This window comes from Paramormyrops kingsleyae, chromosome 18 (assembly GCF_048594095.1).
Source record: "Paramormyrops kingsleyae isolate MSU_618 chromosome 18, PKINGS_0.4, whole genome shotgun sequence".
Lineage (NCBI taxonomy): Eukaryota > Metazoa > Chordata > Actinopteri > Osteoglossiformes > Mormyridae > Paramormyrops > Paramormyrops kingsleyae.
In genome coordinates, this window is record NC_132814.1 from 4,102,369 (window position 1) to 4,118,439 (window position 16,071).

The window sequence follows — 16,071 nt, forward strand, 5'->3', positions numbered from 1 at the left end:
CAGCAGGCGTGTCTCTGGCCCCCGCGCTCCCACACCTGCCCCAGCTCACACATCTGGTCACAGCTGCAGTAGCCCAGTAGGAGGAAGGAAACAACCCACTAGCAGCTGAAAAGCAAGATCGGAAAAAGAGTCGGGTGTTTTTTACTCTCGATCGTTGGCTGTGTCCAAATTCAGGGCCTGCATCCTTGTATGGCTGTGTTTGAAGACTGAATGCATCACAACAAGGCCGACCCATTTCGAAGGCTCCTTCAAATGCAATCTAGAAATCTGTCCTTCTTTTGTTGAATTGCCAAAAGCCTCGTCTTCTGTTTGGTTACTTATGATTAAGGTTAGGGCACCGGATGCATTGTGCTGACCTTCGAAGGATGCAGCCATCAAGGGCTATGTAGACTGCGTCCTTCGAAGGCTGTAGCCACTGAATTCAGACACAGCCAATATGTTACTCCACTGCTGCTTGCCTGCATCGAGAGCCAAATTTTTGCAATATTTGTGCGATTTTTACAAGAGCCCAATTTTTTGTTTCACTGACTGTACTGATGGGTTTGTTTGGCAGGAGCTTCATTAGAGATTTAGGAAAAGGGGAATTAAGCCTTTACTAGAGGGGCCTGATTTTAATGAAAATGAATGAAATTACATTTTATTGAAATTTTACACTAACCGGTGTACATTTTTTCTGGGAACTGACACTGCTGTAGAGGAATGTTTGATATCTTAGTCAATAGCACAAACGCTAAGACCTTCAACCACCGTGAACAGCTAAGAGCCGTTAATAGTCTTGGTTCCCATGGCACCTCACCAACGGCGATCTCACGTCAGGTGCTAATGCGGCTTTTTTATTTCGCCGCAGCGTTAGAGGTGTTGTCTGCCGTCATGGAACTGTGCGTTTATCTTATTGTGCAGTGGAGGTTGAGGATATAAGTATGGCAGGGTGGGGTTCTCACACAGGAAGGGCGGGAGTCCCAAATCGCACCCAGTTCTGCCGCGTGAAAGAAGCAGAGTTCGCTGCAGCCGTGTGCAGATCCGTGTCTGCACAGCTGTGCATAATGGTTACACATGCACACACGCGTCAGATGGAGGTCCCTGCAGGTCACATTACGTGGGAAGTCCTTTGAAAAACTGTAATTTCACATTTCCATTTTTCTTACATTTTGGGTGTGTCTTAGCACATACGTGCACAAACAGCTCACATATGTACACATGATCTCTGTGTGTGCCCCATCAGCACATGCCCTGATGCTCCTCTCTGTCATTTTACAGGATCGACAAGTCCACCGTGAATGCCCTGAGGACTCGGTGAGTGGCCTGGCCGTCCTGTCCAGATAGCAGTTCATACGTATGTTATATGGCCAAAGGTATGCGGACAGCTCAGTTACTCTGAGGAATCTCCTATTTAATCTACACCTGCTGCTGACACAGGTATATAATTAAGCACATAGTTATGCAATCTCCTGCAACAAACGTTTTTGGCAAAATGGGTGGTTGTCGTACAGTAGAGGTTAGTGACTTTTCACTTGGCACCATCATAGGACGCCATCTTTCCAACAAGTCAGTTTGCTATATTTCTGCCCTGCTAGAGCTATCCTGCTCAAATACAAGTGAAGTGATTGTGAAGGTCAAAACATCTGGGAACAAGTTCAGCTGCAAAGTGGTCAGCTGCACAAAGTCACTGAATGGGACCTGATCACTCAACATCAATCCCCAGCCTGAATGGCAGCAAATCCAGCATCTAACACAAAGCTTTGCCAGAAAAGTAAAAGCTATTAAACCAATAGTGAGCTAACCAACGTGATTTTAATACCCTTGGTTTCATAAAGAGATGTGGGACTAGCTGGCTGGGTGTACTTTTGGCCATATAATGTATAACATGTGGGTTGCCCACTTCCTGCTACAGTTAGAGCCTTGGTTTCAGCAGGACACAATGGGTGGGGTTTTTTAGGGGAGGGGTGGGGGGCATCCTGGGTCCCTGACTCTCCTAACTCAATGCACTTTTAAAGTCACATTGCATACAGCCAGGGCCGGCTCTACCTTGTCAGGAGCCCTGGGGAAAGCTTTACTTGGGAGGACCCCCTCCCCACCAATAAAAATGATGATCATTTCACTTCCTCCACAATTCAGGTAATTTGGGGGCCTAGGCAGCTGCCATTAGCCCTGCATATACCTTATATTAGTGTTTCCCAATCCGGTCCTCAGCAACCCACAGTCGGTCCATGTTTTTGCTCCCTCCAAGCTCTCAGCCAGGCAACCCACATTTTTGGGAGCTGGGAGGGAGCAATAACGTGGACTGTCTGTGGGTCCCTGAGGACTGGATTGGGAAATACTGGCTTACATTTCCATGATTCTGAGGTCAAAGACCGTTTTTTGCAGCAGCAGAGACTACTGTCATTGTGCCTCAGTGTCACCATGGAAACAGTGGACAAACTCTTCCTAACTGTTTCCTAGGATTTAAGCACCGATTTCTGACCTGAGTTTGTGGGTGAAGGTTGTTAAAGCCGCTGTGGAAGACGGGAATTACCCGGTGATTAATAATCAGATGGAGGAACACAACCTTGTTGCATTTAGCCAGTGCTTAGCACCTGGTGCAGTTTGCCCTGTGGTCAAAAATCTGTAACCAATAGCAGTGATATGGAAGAGCTCTGTAGATTAAGTCTATTAACAATATTGTCAGAGTTGCAGATCTCTGTTCTAGCCTTTGCGTCTGTCTCTATGTGGTCTGTAGTTATATATCTGTTAGCATTAGCATTTGTGCCTGTCTGTCTGCGGCCTGTAGTTATGGATCTGTTAGCATTAGTCTTTGCGCCTGTCTCTGTGCAGCCTGTAAATACATATCTGTTAGCATTAGCCTTTGCAGCTGGCTTTGTGCGGCCTGCAGCTATAGATCTGTTAGCATTAACAGAGAGGCGACAGCACCTCTTCCTTTCTGCCCTTTAGCTATAATTTTCTTAGCATTAGCAGAGATGTGACAATGCTCTGTTTGGGTGCCCTGAGATTATAGGATGTCATCGTCATTGTAGAGATGGCAGAGATCTGCTTGTGTGCCCTGCAGTTATAAATCTGTTAGTGTTAGCGTAATGGTGACAGAGAGCTTTGCGTCCCCATGGGGGAGGAGGGGGGCTCTCAGTCAGCAGGTGTGCTTCGGCACAGGAGCGATTTCCATTTCTTTTGTTTTCCTGATTCACTCTCTTTGCTTAAACCATAGCAACAGCTGGGGGTGCTTAAGTAGCCGTGTGTGTGCGTGTGTCTGGCTGTCTGTGTCTTTCTGTCTGTGTTTGTGCGTCTCTGTTTGTGTTCTTTGTCTTTGTGCATCCTGTGTTTGTCTGTCTCTGTATGCATGCGTTAACCAAAGGTTTCCAATGACCCATGACCTCATCTCACAGTCCACTGTATGAATACTCAGTGTGACACACACCTCGATCAGCCCCGTGTGCTTCTGCATGCACTCCTGTGTGCTATATTGTGATCGTGAGATTTTATTCATGAGGCTATTCATTGCAAGTACTTGTAAGCATAGACTCGTGACCAGTAAGGTCCAAGTCCCAGAATGGCTCCTGCTGTTTTACTGTTAAATTAGGCACTTCAGATCATACTTTAACTGTATGCATCATTAGATTCACCCCAAATAAAGGGTCCCACTCCCCCAGAAATGTGTCCCACCTCAATAAGACACCACTGTCAGAAAAATACCAACGTGTACCTTTCTGGGTACAGTTACTTGTCAAAATTTCAGTGTAAGATTTGTGTGAAATTCCGGCAATTTGTGTTGATATGTGTGAGTGTGTGTGTGTGTGTGTGTGTGTGTGTGTGTACACTTTGTCTGAATGCCCGCAGGGTTTTTTCTAAGAATCTCCATTACCACCTCTTAACGATATGGAACACGACTCTGCATCCACTTTGAACCTAATGCACGGTTAGCGCTGGATAATGTGTGTGTGTGTGTTTGTGTGTGTGTGTGCTTGTGCCTGTGCGTGTGTCTGTGTGTGCGTGGAAAGGTTGAATATGTGTTGAATACCCCTCTGATCTTAATAAGACTGGGCAGAGAGGAGCCCAGCTCAGACTATAGGGCAGCACCATGCCGCGCAAGCTCTGGTGAGTCCTGTCTCTGTCTAAGTGTTGGTGTAGGAGCTCACCTAGGAGTGTGTGCGTATGTGTGTGTGTGTTTGTGCTACCAAGAAATATATTTTCACATTTCTTTATTCATGTGACTTTTAAGTCTGTACTTCAAACAGAATGGATGTGCCTGTTTCCATGTGTGTATTTTTGTTTAGTAATGAATGTGTGCAGCAGCTCTAACAGAAATATTTGTTCCTGTGGTGTTTTAAGACACATTCAGCTTTGTCTTTGAATCTGTAACTACAGATATGGCACTATGACAGGTTTAAAACTCTTTGTAAATGTATCTGTCTAAATGAGACTCTTTCTTAATTGTGCGCCATACCTTTGTATTAGTTTTTCTGCAGTCAGGATTTTTACTGATCCTTGTAGGCAGATGTTACAGACTGTGAAGGGATCGTATAAGAACAGAGCAGACACCTTTGTAAAGGGGCATTCTTCACTGTTCCGATAGAGGGTGCTGTTTCACCATTCTCCTGTGTGTGGATGGCAGTGGAAATGGACAAACCACTATCATGAAAAATATAAAAGTGTTAATAAATTTTGGACTGAAGCATCACCTTCCCAACTGTAAATCTTTTTTGATAAAAGCGTCTGATCAATGAGTAAAATGTAATGTCACAGGAGGCAGTGGTGGAGGACAGAAACTTGAAACGGAGCTGGCAAACTTTGGAAAAAGGTCAGTGTTTCCCAATCCGATCCTCAGGGACCCACAGTTGGTCCATGTTTTTGCTCCCTCCCAGCTCCCAGCCAGACAGTCCACATTTTTGCTCCCTCCCAGCTCCCGATAAAACGTGGACTGTCTGTGGATCTCCGAGGACATGATTGGGAAACACTGCTTAAGGCCATAATGGGGGGTAACTCACTGAAAAAGGTGGGTTGTAGCTGTTTCCACGCCAACAGCGGCTGTGCACAGACTGACAGCTGTTGCCCCATCCACAGCCCCCGCCCATCTACTCCTCAGTCCTGTCAGCTCCAGCATGAATAATTTCCAGTCCCTTTGTAATAACGGTGCTCTGCCTTCATGTTCGGTGCTGACAGGTGGCCATGTTGGAAACAGTGCTCTATGAAATGTACTGACCTGTTCTGATCTCTACCAGTAGGGACTGTTCTGACTCTCAAAACAGAGAAGGAAGGATTCAAGGGTTTGAAGGTTTAATTTGTCGCATGCAAGGTATACAGTCAAACTATAACTTGCAGAGAAATAAAAGGAGCTTAATAAAAATAGTGAAAGCAACAAGCAACAAGAGAAATAATGCAACAATATAATAAATATACAATAAATAAAGAACAGACGTAAAACTGAAAAAATAAGACCAGAGAAGTGCAACATAAGTCAAATAAAATACAAATAAAGTGTATAGTGCATGAGTAAGGAGCGAGTGCTTAGTTATAAATGTCGATTAAGTAATTTGACGGCTTGAGGGTAGAAGCTCCTTCTGAGCGTCTCAGTTCTCACAGAGAGAAAGCAGAAGCACTTTACTGACCTCAGCCTGGGAAAGAGGTAGTTGTTAGGCTGGGTGGCGTCTCTGCTGATTTTGGCAACTCTTTTCCTGGATCCTCAGAGGTAAGTGTCCTGCAAGGAGGGCAGATTAGCCTTACTGATGCATTCAGCTGAGCGTACCACCTTCTGCAGAGCTTTGCAGCCCAGGGCAGAGCAATTATCAAGGCAGGCTGTGATCCCTGTGGTGAGGATGCTCTCTATGCTCTGAGAATGACTGGTGAGACGTTTTCTCACATGACTTCACCTGTTCACACCCCATTGTGCAAAGTGAGTGACATTTGCATGCCTCCGATTGTTTTCACAGCCTGTCTAGCCTCTCCCCGGAGCATTGCCGACAGTTTCGATTCCAGCGATTCAGCCGCAATTGCTGGCAGGTGTTTGCCACTAGAGGGCACCAGAGGCTAACACTATGCTTGCAGTGGGAGTAATTGTCAGGGGAGCTGTGCTTTTTAATTTCTACTCAAGAATACTTAGAGGCATTAGAGAGCTGGAGTCTGAGGATCAAGGATGTATATTGTGAAAAAGCACAGTTGGTGTGTTGGGGGGGGGGGGCGGGGGGATTGGCATAGATCACATCTGGGGGACATTTTTCAGGTTGCCATTTGGATAACTGCAGATTTATAAAAATCTGTGAATGCAATAAAAAAAACTAAGAAAGTCTTGTATTTTGTTTGGCTACTTATGGTTAATGTTAAGCTGGGTAGGGGTTAAGGGTGTTGTGATTGGGATTAGAGTTTTCCTCATAGAAATGAATGGAAGGTGCCCCTTTAAACGGGTTCGCCAAAGTGTGTGTGTGTGTGTGTGTGTGTGTGTGTGTGTGTGTGTGAATAATGGCCTTTATAAGTATAAAGCTCAGTTGGGTCTAGGCTTCTAGTTTGGATCAACAGAGAAGAATTACAAGAAAACTCTCAGTGTGGAAACGTCCAAACAGTGTCCTGAACTGTGCACTGGTACTAGACAGCATCTCCATGGATGGGCTGTACACTGTTTAATTTTAATTTGTCCTCAGACCCCAGTAAGTCAAGCCAGGGGATTTACGATCATGCAGCCCATTGAGATATAGGATGCTGGCTAGTCTATGTCTATAATACTGTTCGTATTATATTTAATTAAGTTAATTTTTTGAACCAGCTGGGTAAAACATGTACTGTCACCTGCCTCCCTAAAGTACTGTTATAATTGATGGAGAACCACATCACGGTCCACGTGAGATTTTATGTTCAATATCTCTCACTGAGATGGGTAAAATGAGGACATCTTCTGTGGCCCCCAGGTATGGCACAGGCACTAGCGCTAGGGGCCAGGGTGCTATGGCAACCCCAGAACCATTTTACTGCTTAGTTGTTATGGGAATTACATGTGTGGCCAATATGAATTATGCTTCCATTGATCCATGGGGAGAGGAACAAAGTAGTTATTATGTATTAGCCTGGTTATTTATCTGTTTAGTTTTCATAGCTCGCCCTTCTTCCTTTCTCATATGTGTGTGTGTGCGTGCATGTGTGTTCCTGTGTGTCTGAGCACCTATTTCTCCTCATATACTGTTTACTGTATTTTTTTTAACCCCACTAGATGGTGCTCTCTGCTCAAAAATGGGCACAAAGCTCACCCCAACAGCACCATCTAGTGGGGTCAAAGAATACAGCAAATGGTTCATGAGGCGTCATTTTGTCCATAACTAACACACACTATATATATATGTATCATACACACAACTGATTATATTCCTGAAACCTAAAACCTTATGCTATAACATGAGACCCCTTCCCAGGATGTGAACCTATATCCTTCTTGTGTCAGACTATGGATCAGAACTACAGACTTTAAGATCTGTCCATCTGTAAGAAATAAAGGAAATACAGATTCTCCCTTCAGGCTGGAACTACAACAATATCAAAAAAGCTCGAAAAGTCAAAAAGATCAGACCACATTCTTCAGTCAGTCCTTCCTGGAGGAATATTAGGGACATGCATTAGGGACGTGTCTGAAAATGTGCGTATGCAATACCATTAGAGTGTGAGACAGGTTGTTTGTCCATTTTGCTCTCAGTAAATGTGTTCTGATCCAAAACAAGAGCATCATGTCCTGAGAGCTTATCAGATACTCTTAATTCAGTTTTGATCTGAAGGGAGCCGTTTTAAACGGCTGCTTTATTAATTGCTTGTGCCAGGAAGCAGCAGAGCTGTGCAGGTGAGTCTGTCTCCTAAGAAAATTAGCCACAGATTGCAAATTAAGTTAATTAAATGAAATTAGTCAGGCGTTTCTGTGATTCTTTCTTCGGGTTCTTAGGTGTAAACCTGCTCTGCACTTTCTTTGAACATCCCAGAGGTGGAAAGTTCAGGTCCAGAAAGTACAAGTACAGACCAAGATTTTGTTCCAACCAGCCAGCTGAGTACTCTGTAAGTGTGACTCTTTATGCTCAACTGGTTGATCAAAACAAAATCCTGGTCTGGATTTTTACTTTCTGAACCTGAACTTTCAACATCTGCAACTGCCAGGCTGTAATCAGTAATCCAGCCAAAGAAAATCCTGCCCATTACACCCTAAACATTTTGGCAATCCCCTCATAGAAGGAGGCAGGAAATCATATCTCCCATAACATGATTAATCACTTCAGGTAGGCAATAGCGATAGCTGTCTTCTCTGAACAGGTAACTGCACCTCCTGGGTACATTTTTCTCCTATAACCATGCTGATAGGTCTGCCTCCTCTGGATTTGACAGTGACAGACTGAAGGAGGAGTAACCGAGGACACTGTGACATGGGAGGAACACCTTTTCAACTCTGATAAGAGAGAATGAGACAGGCAGCGTGTGTGTCTATGTATGTGCCTGTGTCTTTAGCACAAACATGTGACAGGCATAATGTAACAGACAGCTAATGCTTGATTTTCCTTGGCTCCAAAGACCACAAGCTGTGTGGCTCAAAAAAAAAATCATTTTACAAGCTTCAGTCCATCAGCGAGGGGGGAAATTACTTGGAAGGTTCCATGCGGCAGTGGCGTAAATCGGATCAGAGGAAATGGGTGATTCTTATCTTAATTCCTGACATTTAGTCTTACTGGGGGCACTGATATTTCCAGCACTTATCTGGCACATTCATATGCACAGACACACATCCACAGCTGTGCTTCATTACCTCCCTTGGACGAAACTCTTGAAGTCCCATAGGCGTCCGTCTCACTGCCTGTATCAGAGGCAAGATTAGGACCCATGCTGACACACAAACCTGAAATTTCATCGCCATCCACCCATGCATTTTACCTACCTGCTTGTCCTATGCAGGGTAGCAGGAGTCCGGAGTCTATCCCGGAAACTACATTGGCAAGGCAGGGACAGGGCACCACCTCTCTGCAGGACACACACACCATTCACATCCCAGTGCACCACCATGCCACCCCCATATTTCATCACTCCAGACACAAATTATATCATTTTGTTTGCTATTCCAGTTGATTTCCCAGCTTGTTTTGTTGGTCAGGCTTTTTCCTGATCTTATGTGGGTCTCTGCAGCTGTTGGGAGAAACCAACAGATAAAGTACATTGCAAGGGACGGTTAAAAAGTGAGATCACAGGCAGGGTAACCTAGGCGATTCTGCTGAGGGTTCAGCGAAAAAGTATGTTTAATGGCTCGAGTGGAAGAGGAGAAGGTAAAGAGAGAGGTCATTTGGAAAAACAGCCTCCAGGTTTGTTAAACCTCAGCTGGGCCTGTGCTGGCAGGGACATCGAGAGCAGTGTGTATAGTGTCCTCACCCCCCCCCCCCCCCGCCCCACACACACACACACACCACATACAGCTTCAGGCGATACAGAGGGATGGAGGAAGAGGGGAAGTAGGGATGACATAGGAAGGGACATAGGATTTGGAGCTGAGATTTATAGAACCATGAGCATGGCGTTACGCCCTGGGCTGGGACCCCACAACCTTCTGTCTCTACAATCCCATGAGTTTAAATGACACAGACAGCATCTTATTGCCACCTTTGTGACATGTTGGTGTGGCTTTTGTCATGCTGTCGTTCCTTTGATTTCGAAGGAGGTGCTGCTGTGAGCGGTGACTCTTGGTCTGTCAGGCCTCCTCTCATCATGTTGGACATGGGAGGGGTGGGAGGGGCACATGTGATACGACCTTATCTTGAGCCAATGATATGATTTGAATTGGTGAGTGACAAGGGAGGGGGCACTCTGGGGGCCAATTAGGTTTCAGTTGGAGCCAGTGCCTCTGTGACCCCGCCTCTGTATATGCCCCTGTGACTGTGGTCATGTGGTCATTTACACTCTTGGGCATATATATCTGTAAAATAAAATACCTCAAATGTTAAAAAACAATGTAAAAATTCTTTAAAAGCATGATATTGTATAATATTCCTAATTAAGATAACAGAAGTGTGTGCATTTGTTATGTTTTCCCTCATTACTGAGCCGACAAGCTGAGCTGTGTGCTGTAGACTGCCCACTAAGGATTCTGGGAAGGAGACTGAATTTGGGGGTGAAGGAGGGAGGAGTGGCTGGTGTAAGACAGCAGCCACATGGCGTGTGACAGACGTGCGGGCGACACCATGCTAAATGGGGCCACATGTCTGTATGGTGACAGCTCCTCCGGTGGAGCTGGTCATCAAACACCTAGTGCACAAGAAGAGCTGCTTTCGTGTGGTGTGTGTGAGAGAGAGACAGACAGAGAGAGAGAGAAAGAGAGAGAGAAAAAGAGAGAGAGTGAGAATGTGTGGTGTTAAACAGCAGATTGTGTGGATTTTCAACGGTACTGGGTGTACTGGGTGTGCTGGGATGGAGGAGCCATCAGAAGTGACACAGGAGTCAGCCAATCAGAGCGAAGCATATACAGAAGACAGGAGCAAAGGAGGAGAGGGGGAGAAGGAGCATGTTAGGGGAGTGGGAGGGAGGGAGGGAGAGAGAGGGGCAGGAGATCCACACATGCACACTGATGCTGGCGCTCGCCGGTGCCAGCCAGGCAGACGGGTGCGGTATCGGCGTGGCAGGGGACTCCGAGGGCCAGTACACCGCCATGTCCTCTGGCAGCAGGGCTAGTCCGGGCAGAGCCGGGCTCCGGGCCGCGGCCGTGCTGATCGGACTCCTGCACAGGTCCCGTAAACGGCGAGAGAGGGAGGCCCAGAGCACACTGGAAGTGGGTTGGTAGGTGGATCCGGAACCATGTTTTTGAGGTGACATATGGCCTGAAAGTGCTCATGGATAACCTTGGGTTTGGGGTGTGTGTGTGTGTGTGTGTGTGTGTGTGTGTTTTTGTGTGTGTACTTAGATGGAGTGTAAATCAGTAACGGAATAAGAGGAGACTCCTCTTCTTCTGTCCTCCTCTCTCTCTCTCCATCTCTCAGTCTGTCCGTTTGCATCAGTCTGTCTCTAAGGGTGCTTTTCCACCGCACCAAGTATGGTATTTTTGGTACTTTCGCTTTTCCATTGACTGCCGGTCGAGTAAAAGTATCAAAAGTTCCAGTGCCAAACCAGCTGGAGTACTTCTTTGGTACTTTGGTACTTTGGGTAGGACTTGAAACACTTCCTTTGTCAATTGGTTATGCAAATAGCCTGCCGCTGAAACACAGTACAAACGCCGCTTTGAAAACAGTTGCGAACTCAAAAAATAATGATAAACGAAGTAAAAAAAAATGCAATTTGTTCGTAAGAACATATACAACAAAAAGATCCGGATGGCATGACAAGAAATTAAAAAGTATTTTGTTGAATATACTAATACAGCACGCATATAGCTGTCCTAGCGACGTGATTTTATTATAAATACAGCGATGTGATTTAGTAATAAATCTCGGAGAACGTATGCAGCGCTCATGCAAAAACAGCGGAGGTAAACCTTAAACTGATTTTTAGACATATAAGAATCTATAAAAGGAATAATAACTAAAATTGCAGGTTTTTTTTTCCTATGACAGAGCAACAGAGTAAAAATATTTTATTTTTAAATAAGAAAAACCCTTATTTTAATATAGCTGACTGGCGATGTATGTGCATAACATTCAATGTTTGTATTAATAATGCATATCGCCCTATAATACTATACTACAGCCATTTTTAGAATTCAGTACAAAATACCCCACCTCGCGCTGTGGTGTCATTCGGCGCCGGTACCAGTTTTTACACCAGTGGAAAACCAACACCTTGAAGTACCGTACTTTCTGTACTTTCTCGAAGTACCAAAAGTTCGGTACCTGATGCAGTGAAAAAACACCTTAAGTCTCTTACCCTTCATCTCTCGTTCTTGCTGTCTGTCTTTCAGCCTCTGTCTTCCTGTCCGTCTCTCTCTCTCTGATTGTCTCTCTATCTGTCTCTTTCACTCCGTCATGATCAAAAATTCGGGACTGGACATTTGCATGAGTTATGCCTGAGAGGTTACACTATATAGATTGACGACAGAACAATCTTCCAGTTAGATATATTCAGCTTGCAAGCAGGACTTCTTCTGAGATTTATCTGTTTTTGTTAGGAAGTCTGCTGGCAGTATAATCACTTGTGATGTCAGGGTGTGTATGAGTGTGTGGACTCCTTGGTAACCAGGAGGTGATGGGTTTAATGCCCTAGGGGGACCATTCAGAGAGGTATTTAATCGCTTCATCAAGGCTTCCTGTGTCTCTGTATACTTGTATAGATATCTTACTGAAAGTTGCATTAAATAACAGCTTTGTTGGTCAAACCTATTGTAGAGACCTTCTAGGGGCTAGCTGGAGGTCACAGCAGTGCATTATGGGTAGGGAGTGTTCTGGGATTGTGACACAGCTGTAGTGGTTAGTGCTGAGCGTGTGTGTGCCTGTTTTACTCTGTACTTCCTTCTGTCTTTCTGTGTTTTTTTCTGTCTCTCTCTCAGCAAGCTCTCTGTGGGGCACTTCCCATCCTCCTTCCATCCCTTGTTCTTTGCTGTTGGCTCATTTCCCCCCTTTTTTTCTGTCTCCCTCCCTCTGTCACTCTCTATCAGTCTGTAACCCCGAGACCTGGGTGTGACTGGCTGCTGTCAGGGGTGGTCACCTTAGGTCATGCTTTATAGCAACCACAGGTCTGGGGTCAGATGTCTGCTCCTTGATTCACCCCAAAGGCACGATCAGAGAAGAAGCTGATTCAGAGTCAGCATTTAATCCCCATTTAATCCCCGTCTGTTGTCTGCCAGGAACCTGCTGTGGCACAGCCCACCTGAGATATGTACACACACACACACACACACACACACACACACACACACACACACACACACACACACACAGAAGCTACAGGGGAGTGGCACTTGCAAACTTCTGATCACCTTGGACTTCACACCACTGCAGCTTAATGGAAAGCCTCTCTGAGATGAGTCTGGGGGGCTGCATAGCGTTTCAAGCAGGGCTTTTCCAGGTCAGAGAGCCTGGTGTTCATAGGGGTAGGAGGGTGGAGCAGACAGTCTGACAGCACAGATGGACCAACAGAAACCTACACGGGGGGGACTGGACCAGGGGGAAAAGCTTCACCCGCAATGTTTAGTCCCTGAGCCTTTATGCTCAGATCCACATGTATTTTCCATGCCTAAGATGTCTACGTCAAAGTGTGTGCATGCGTTGGGGTCACTGTGGCTCAGTCAGGGTTGCCAGATTGGATAGGCTGACACATTGCGTGTGTTTGCAGAGTGACAATGGGGGACTCAGTTTCTATTTTTAGACCCCAAGCTTCACGTTACCTCTCCAGTTCGCTCTCAGTTTAAACATCTCTCCATCCACCTTTCCATCTACCTCTCCATCCACCTCTCCAACTCGCTCTCAGTTTAACCACCTCTCCATCTACCTCTCCTGCTCGCATCCTCCTTCTTTCTCTCCCATCCTATTGGTCAGGGTAAATATTATCACGGCTGTGACACGCTGGCAGGCGTCACACTAAAAGGGCACAGTTTACGAGACGTCTTAGAGCTGAAATGTCGGCTCTTCTCCCCCTGCCTTTCAGGGAGTCGGTGAGCTCTGTCTGAAGCACAGGTTGTTTGTCAGCTTCTGAAAAGCTCTAAGATTTACTAATATATTTACATATCTCTCAGGGCAAGTTTTATGTCATGTTCAGCTGCTCATTGTTTCATCTGTCCATTGAGCTCTCTCTCTCTCTCTCTCTGACCCCTGAGTTCATTCTCTCCTTTTCTCCTCCTCTACCTGAAATTAAGGACCCCAAGGAGATGGCGGATGGAACGTGTTTAGTGGAACGTCCCTCTGTGTGTGCGCATGAGCCTGTGATAGTCTCTGTAAATTGTCACGTCAAACAGCATCTGTCACGTGCCGTTTGGGCCAAGGCTGTGGTGTCTGAGATCCAAAAGCCCAAACCAGGGTGTAGAACCAGTGCCATTTAATATGCGTGCGTGGCCTGAATGGGCTGGCATCCTCCCCAGGATGTACCCCAGCCTGATACCCTGTGCTCCTGCCCCCCCCCAACCCTGACCACGATAAGCAGATAGAAGATCGATGGATTCGTGCAATTTATAAGAAATGGTTGCCGATTGTTGTCACAGCTTAAAAAAATTGGGACTTTGTTCTAGAGACTTCAATGTTTATGTTGCTAACCTCAAGCAGAATAGCCGCAATTCAGGTCCACATAAAGCAGGGGTGGCCAATCTTATCCGCAAAGGGCCGGTGTGTATGCAGGTTTTTGGGATAACCTGTAGGTCAGCTGTTCAAACCCAGGTGTGAGGACTTTTCAGTCAAACAGTCCTCTAATTAGTAATCTAATTAGGGAGTTGCAGCGAAAACCCGCATACACACCGGCCCTTTGCGGATGAGATTGGATCACCCCTGACATAAAGGGTTATAGTATATCATGTAGAGGAATTTTGTTATCCTGAAACATACTTTTATTCTCTTTCTTTCTTTCTGCAGTTGGGCAAATGAGTGCATTTGAGATACCATTTGTATCAGACACACAGGTGCAGGGAAAACAGAGCATTTGATATTCAACCCCTAGTGGCAAAAGGGATGAATTGCAACCACTGTCTTTTTTTTGTCCCACTGAGCTTTTGGTAAAAAGCAGAGTGATTTGCATAAGGCATCATCAGGCGCCTCACTGGATGTTAACCAACTGTGAGCAATAGTGCTCAAGCGTGCACCTGCGGTGATGGCAAACGGACCAAGCAAAGAAAAAATGGCTGAAGACAAGCCCTTTCCGCTGCTCGAGGGCAGCCAGCTTCTCCTGAGGGCTATTGTTAATGGACCATCATGTACGGATTCGAGGGGGGGGCGGGGGCTGTCGGGGTGCGGAGGGCATGAGTGGTGCTGCTTTTTTTAGTCAGGACAAACACGAGGGTGTGATGAATTCATCCGACCCCCAGAAAGGACTGCATGAATTATTAAGATGCACAGAGACCATTATGGTACGTAATGGAGGGTACTGTTATAGACCTGTTAATAATCTATCTTTCTCTCCTTCATCCATTTATTTTCCACATAGACAGAGTAAAATTGGCTGGATCGCCCCCGAAGACGTACCTGTGCACTCTGTGGTGCCAGCGACGTGGGGCACCGATGAGCCAGGTCATTTCAATTAATCTGGGGAGAAGTGACTTCAAGGCACCTGTTTTCCATTATATAGTATTATACTTATTATTAATATCATTATTATTATTATCGCAGCTCTTACTCTTTACGACCCTGGATATTGTAATGGTACAACAGCAGGACTCCTTCAGGGTGTCAGGGTGTGTATGAATGCATGGACCCCTTGGTGACCAGGAGGTGATGGGTTTAATACCCCGGGGGGGACTTTTAAACCATTAAACCATTCAGCGAGGCATTTAATTGCTCCACCAAAGCTTCCTGTGTCTCTGTGTACTTGTATAGGTATCTAACTGAAAATTGTGTTAAATAACAGCTTGGGTGGTCAAACCTACTGTAGAGACCTTCTAGGGGCCAGCTGGAGCTCGCAGCAGTGCATTGTGGGTAGGGAGTGTTCTGGGATTGTGACACGGCTGTAGTGTTTAGTGCTGAGCGTGCGTGTGCCTGTTTTACTCTGTACTTCCTTCTGTCTTGTTGTATCTTTTTCTATTGTTAATGGTAATAGTTGTGGTAGTAGTAGTATTAGTAATAATGTTTTTTATTTAATTGTTGTATTATGTAACAGTATTACGTATCATATTATTTATTGCATGATCACACAACATTTGTAATTTGTAATCTTTATTTCTTCACTCTTGTCATTTGCACATTTATTTTGGCATTTAATCACTGTTTATTTTGGTCAACGGGGGGGGGGGGGGGGGGGGGAGGGTTATGGGTTAGGAAAGGCCTTTTCGTTTTTTAAAAAGCATAATCTTGAGTCTTTCAGAAGGAAATAGATGTGGGCAAACTTCGTTCGGCCTTTCAGTGTTAGTCGCTGTGGGTTTCTCCTCCTTCTTGCACAGAGGAGGCCTTTAAGGTTATACAAGGAAGGTTAATAGATTAGCGCCCAGTTAGCCTGTGCCCTCCTTTGTTTGGTTGTTTTTTT

At 45.5% G+C, this 16,071-nt stretch overlaps 1 protein-coding gene across 8 annotated transcripts in view; it reads left to right on the forward strand.

Annotated features, from left to right (window-relative positions):
• The window catches only part of LOC111842707 (rap1 GTPase-activating protein 2-like), a 45,636-nt gene that overhangs the window by 12,055 nt on the left and 17,510 nt on the right, over positions 1–16,071 (forward strand). For 6 of the 8 annotated variants that reach the window (XM_072701784.1, XM_072701783.1, XM_072701780.1 and 3 more), the window contains one exon: positions 1,258–1,293. In XM_072701784.1, the coding sequence (XP_072557885.1) occupies positions 1,258–1,293 (36 nt within the window). Of the gene's footprint in view, positions 1–1,257; positions 1,294–1,323; positions 1,326–10,533; positions 10,762–16,071 lie in introns of those variants that run through there. The other 2 variants (XM_072701787.1, XM_072701782.1) reach the window with 2 other exon arrangements.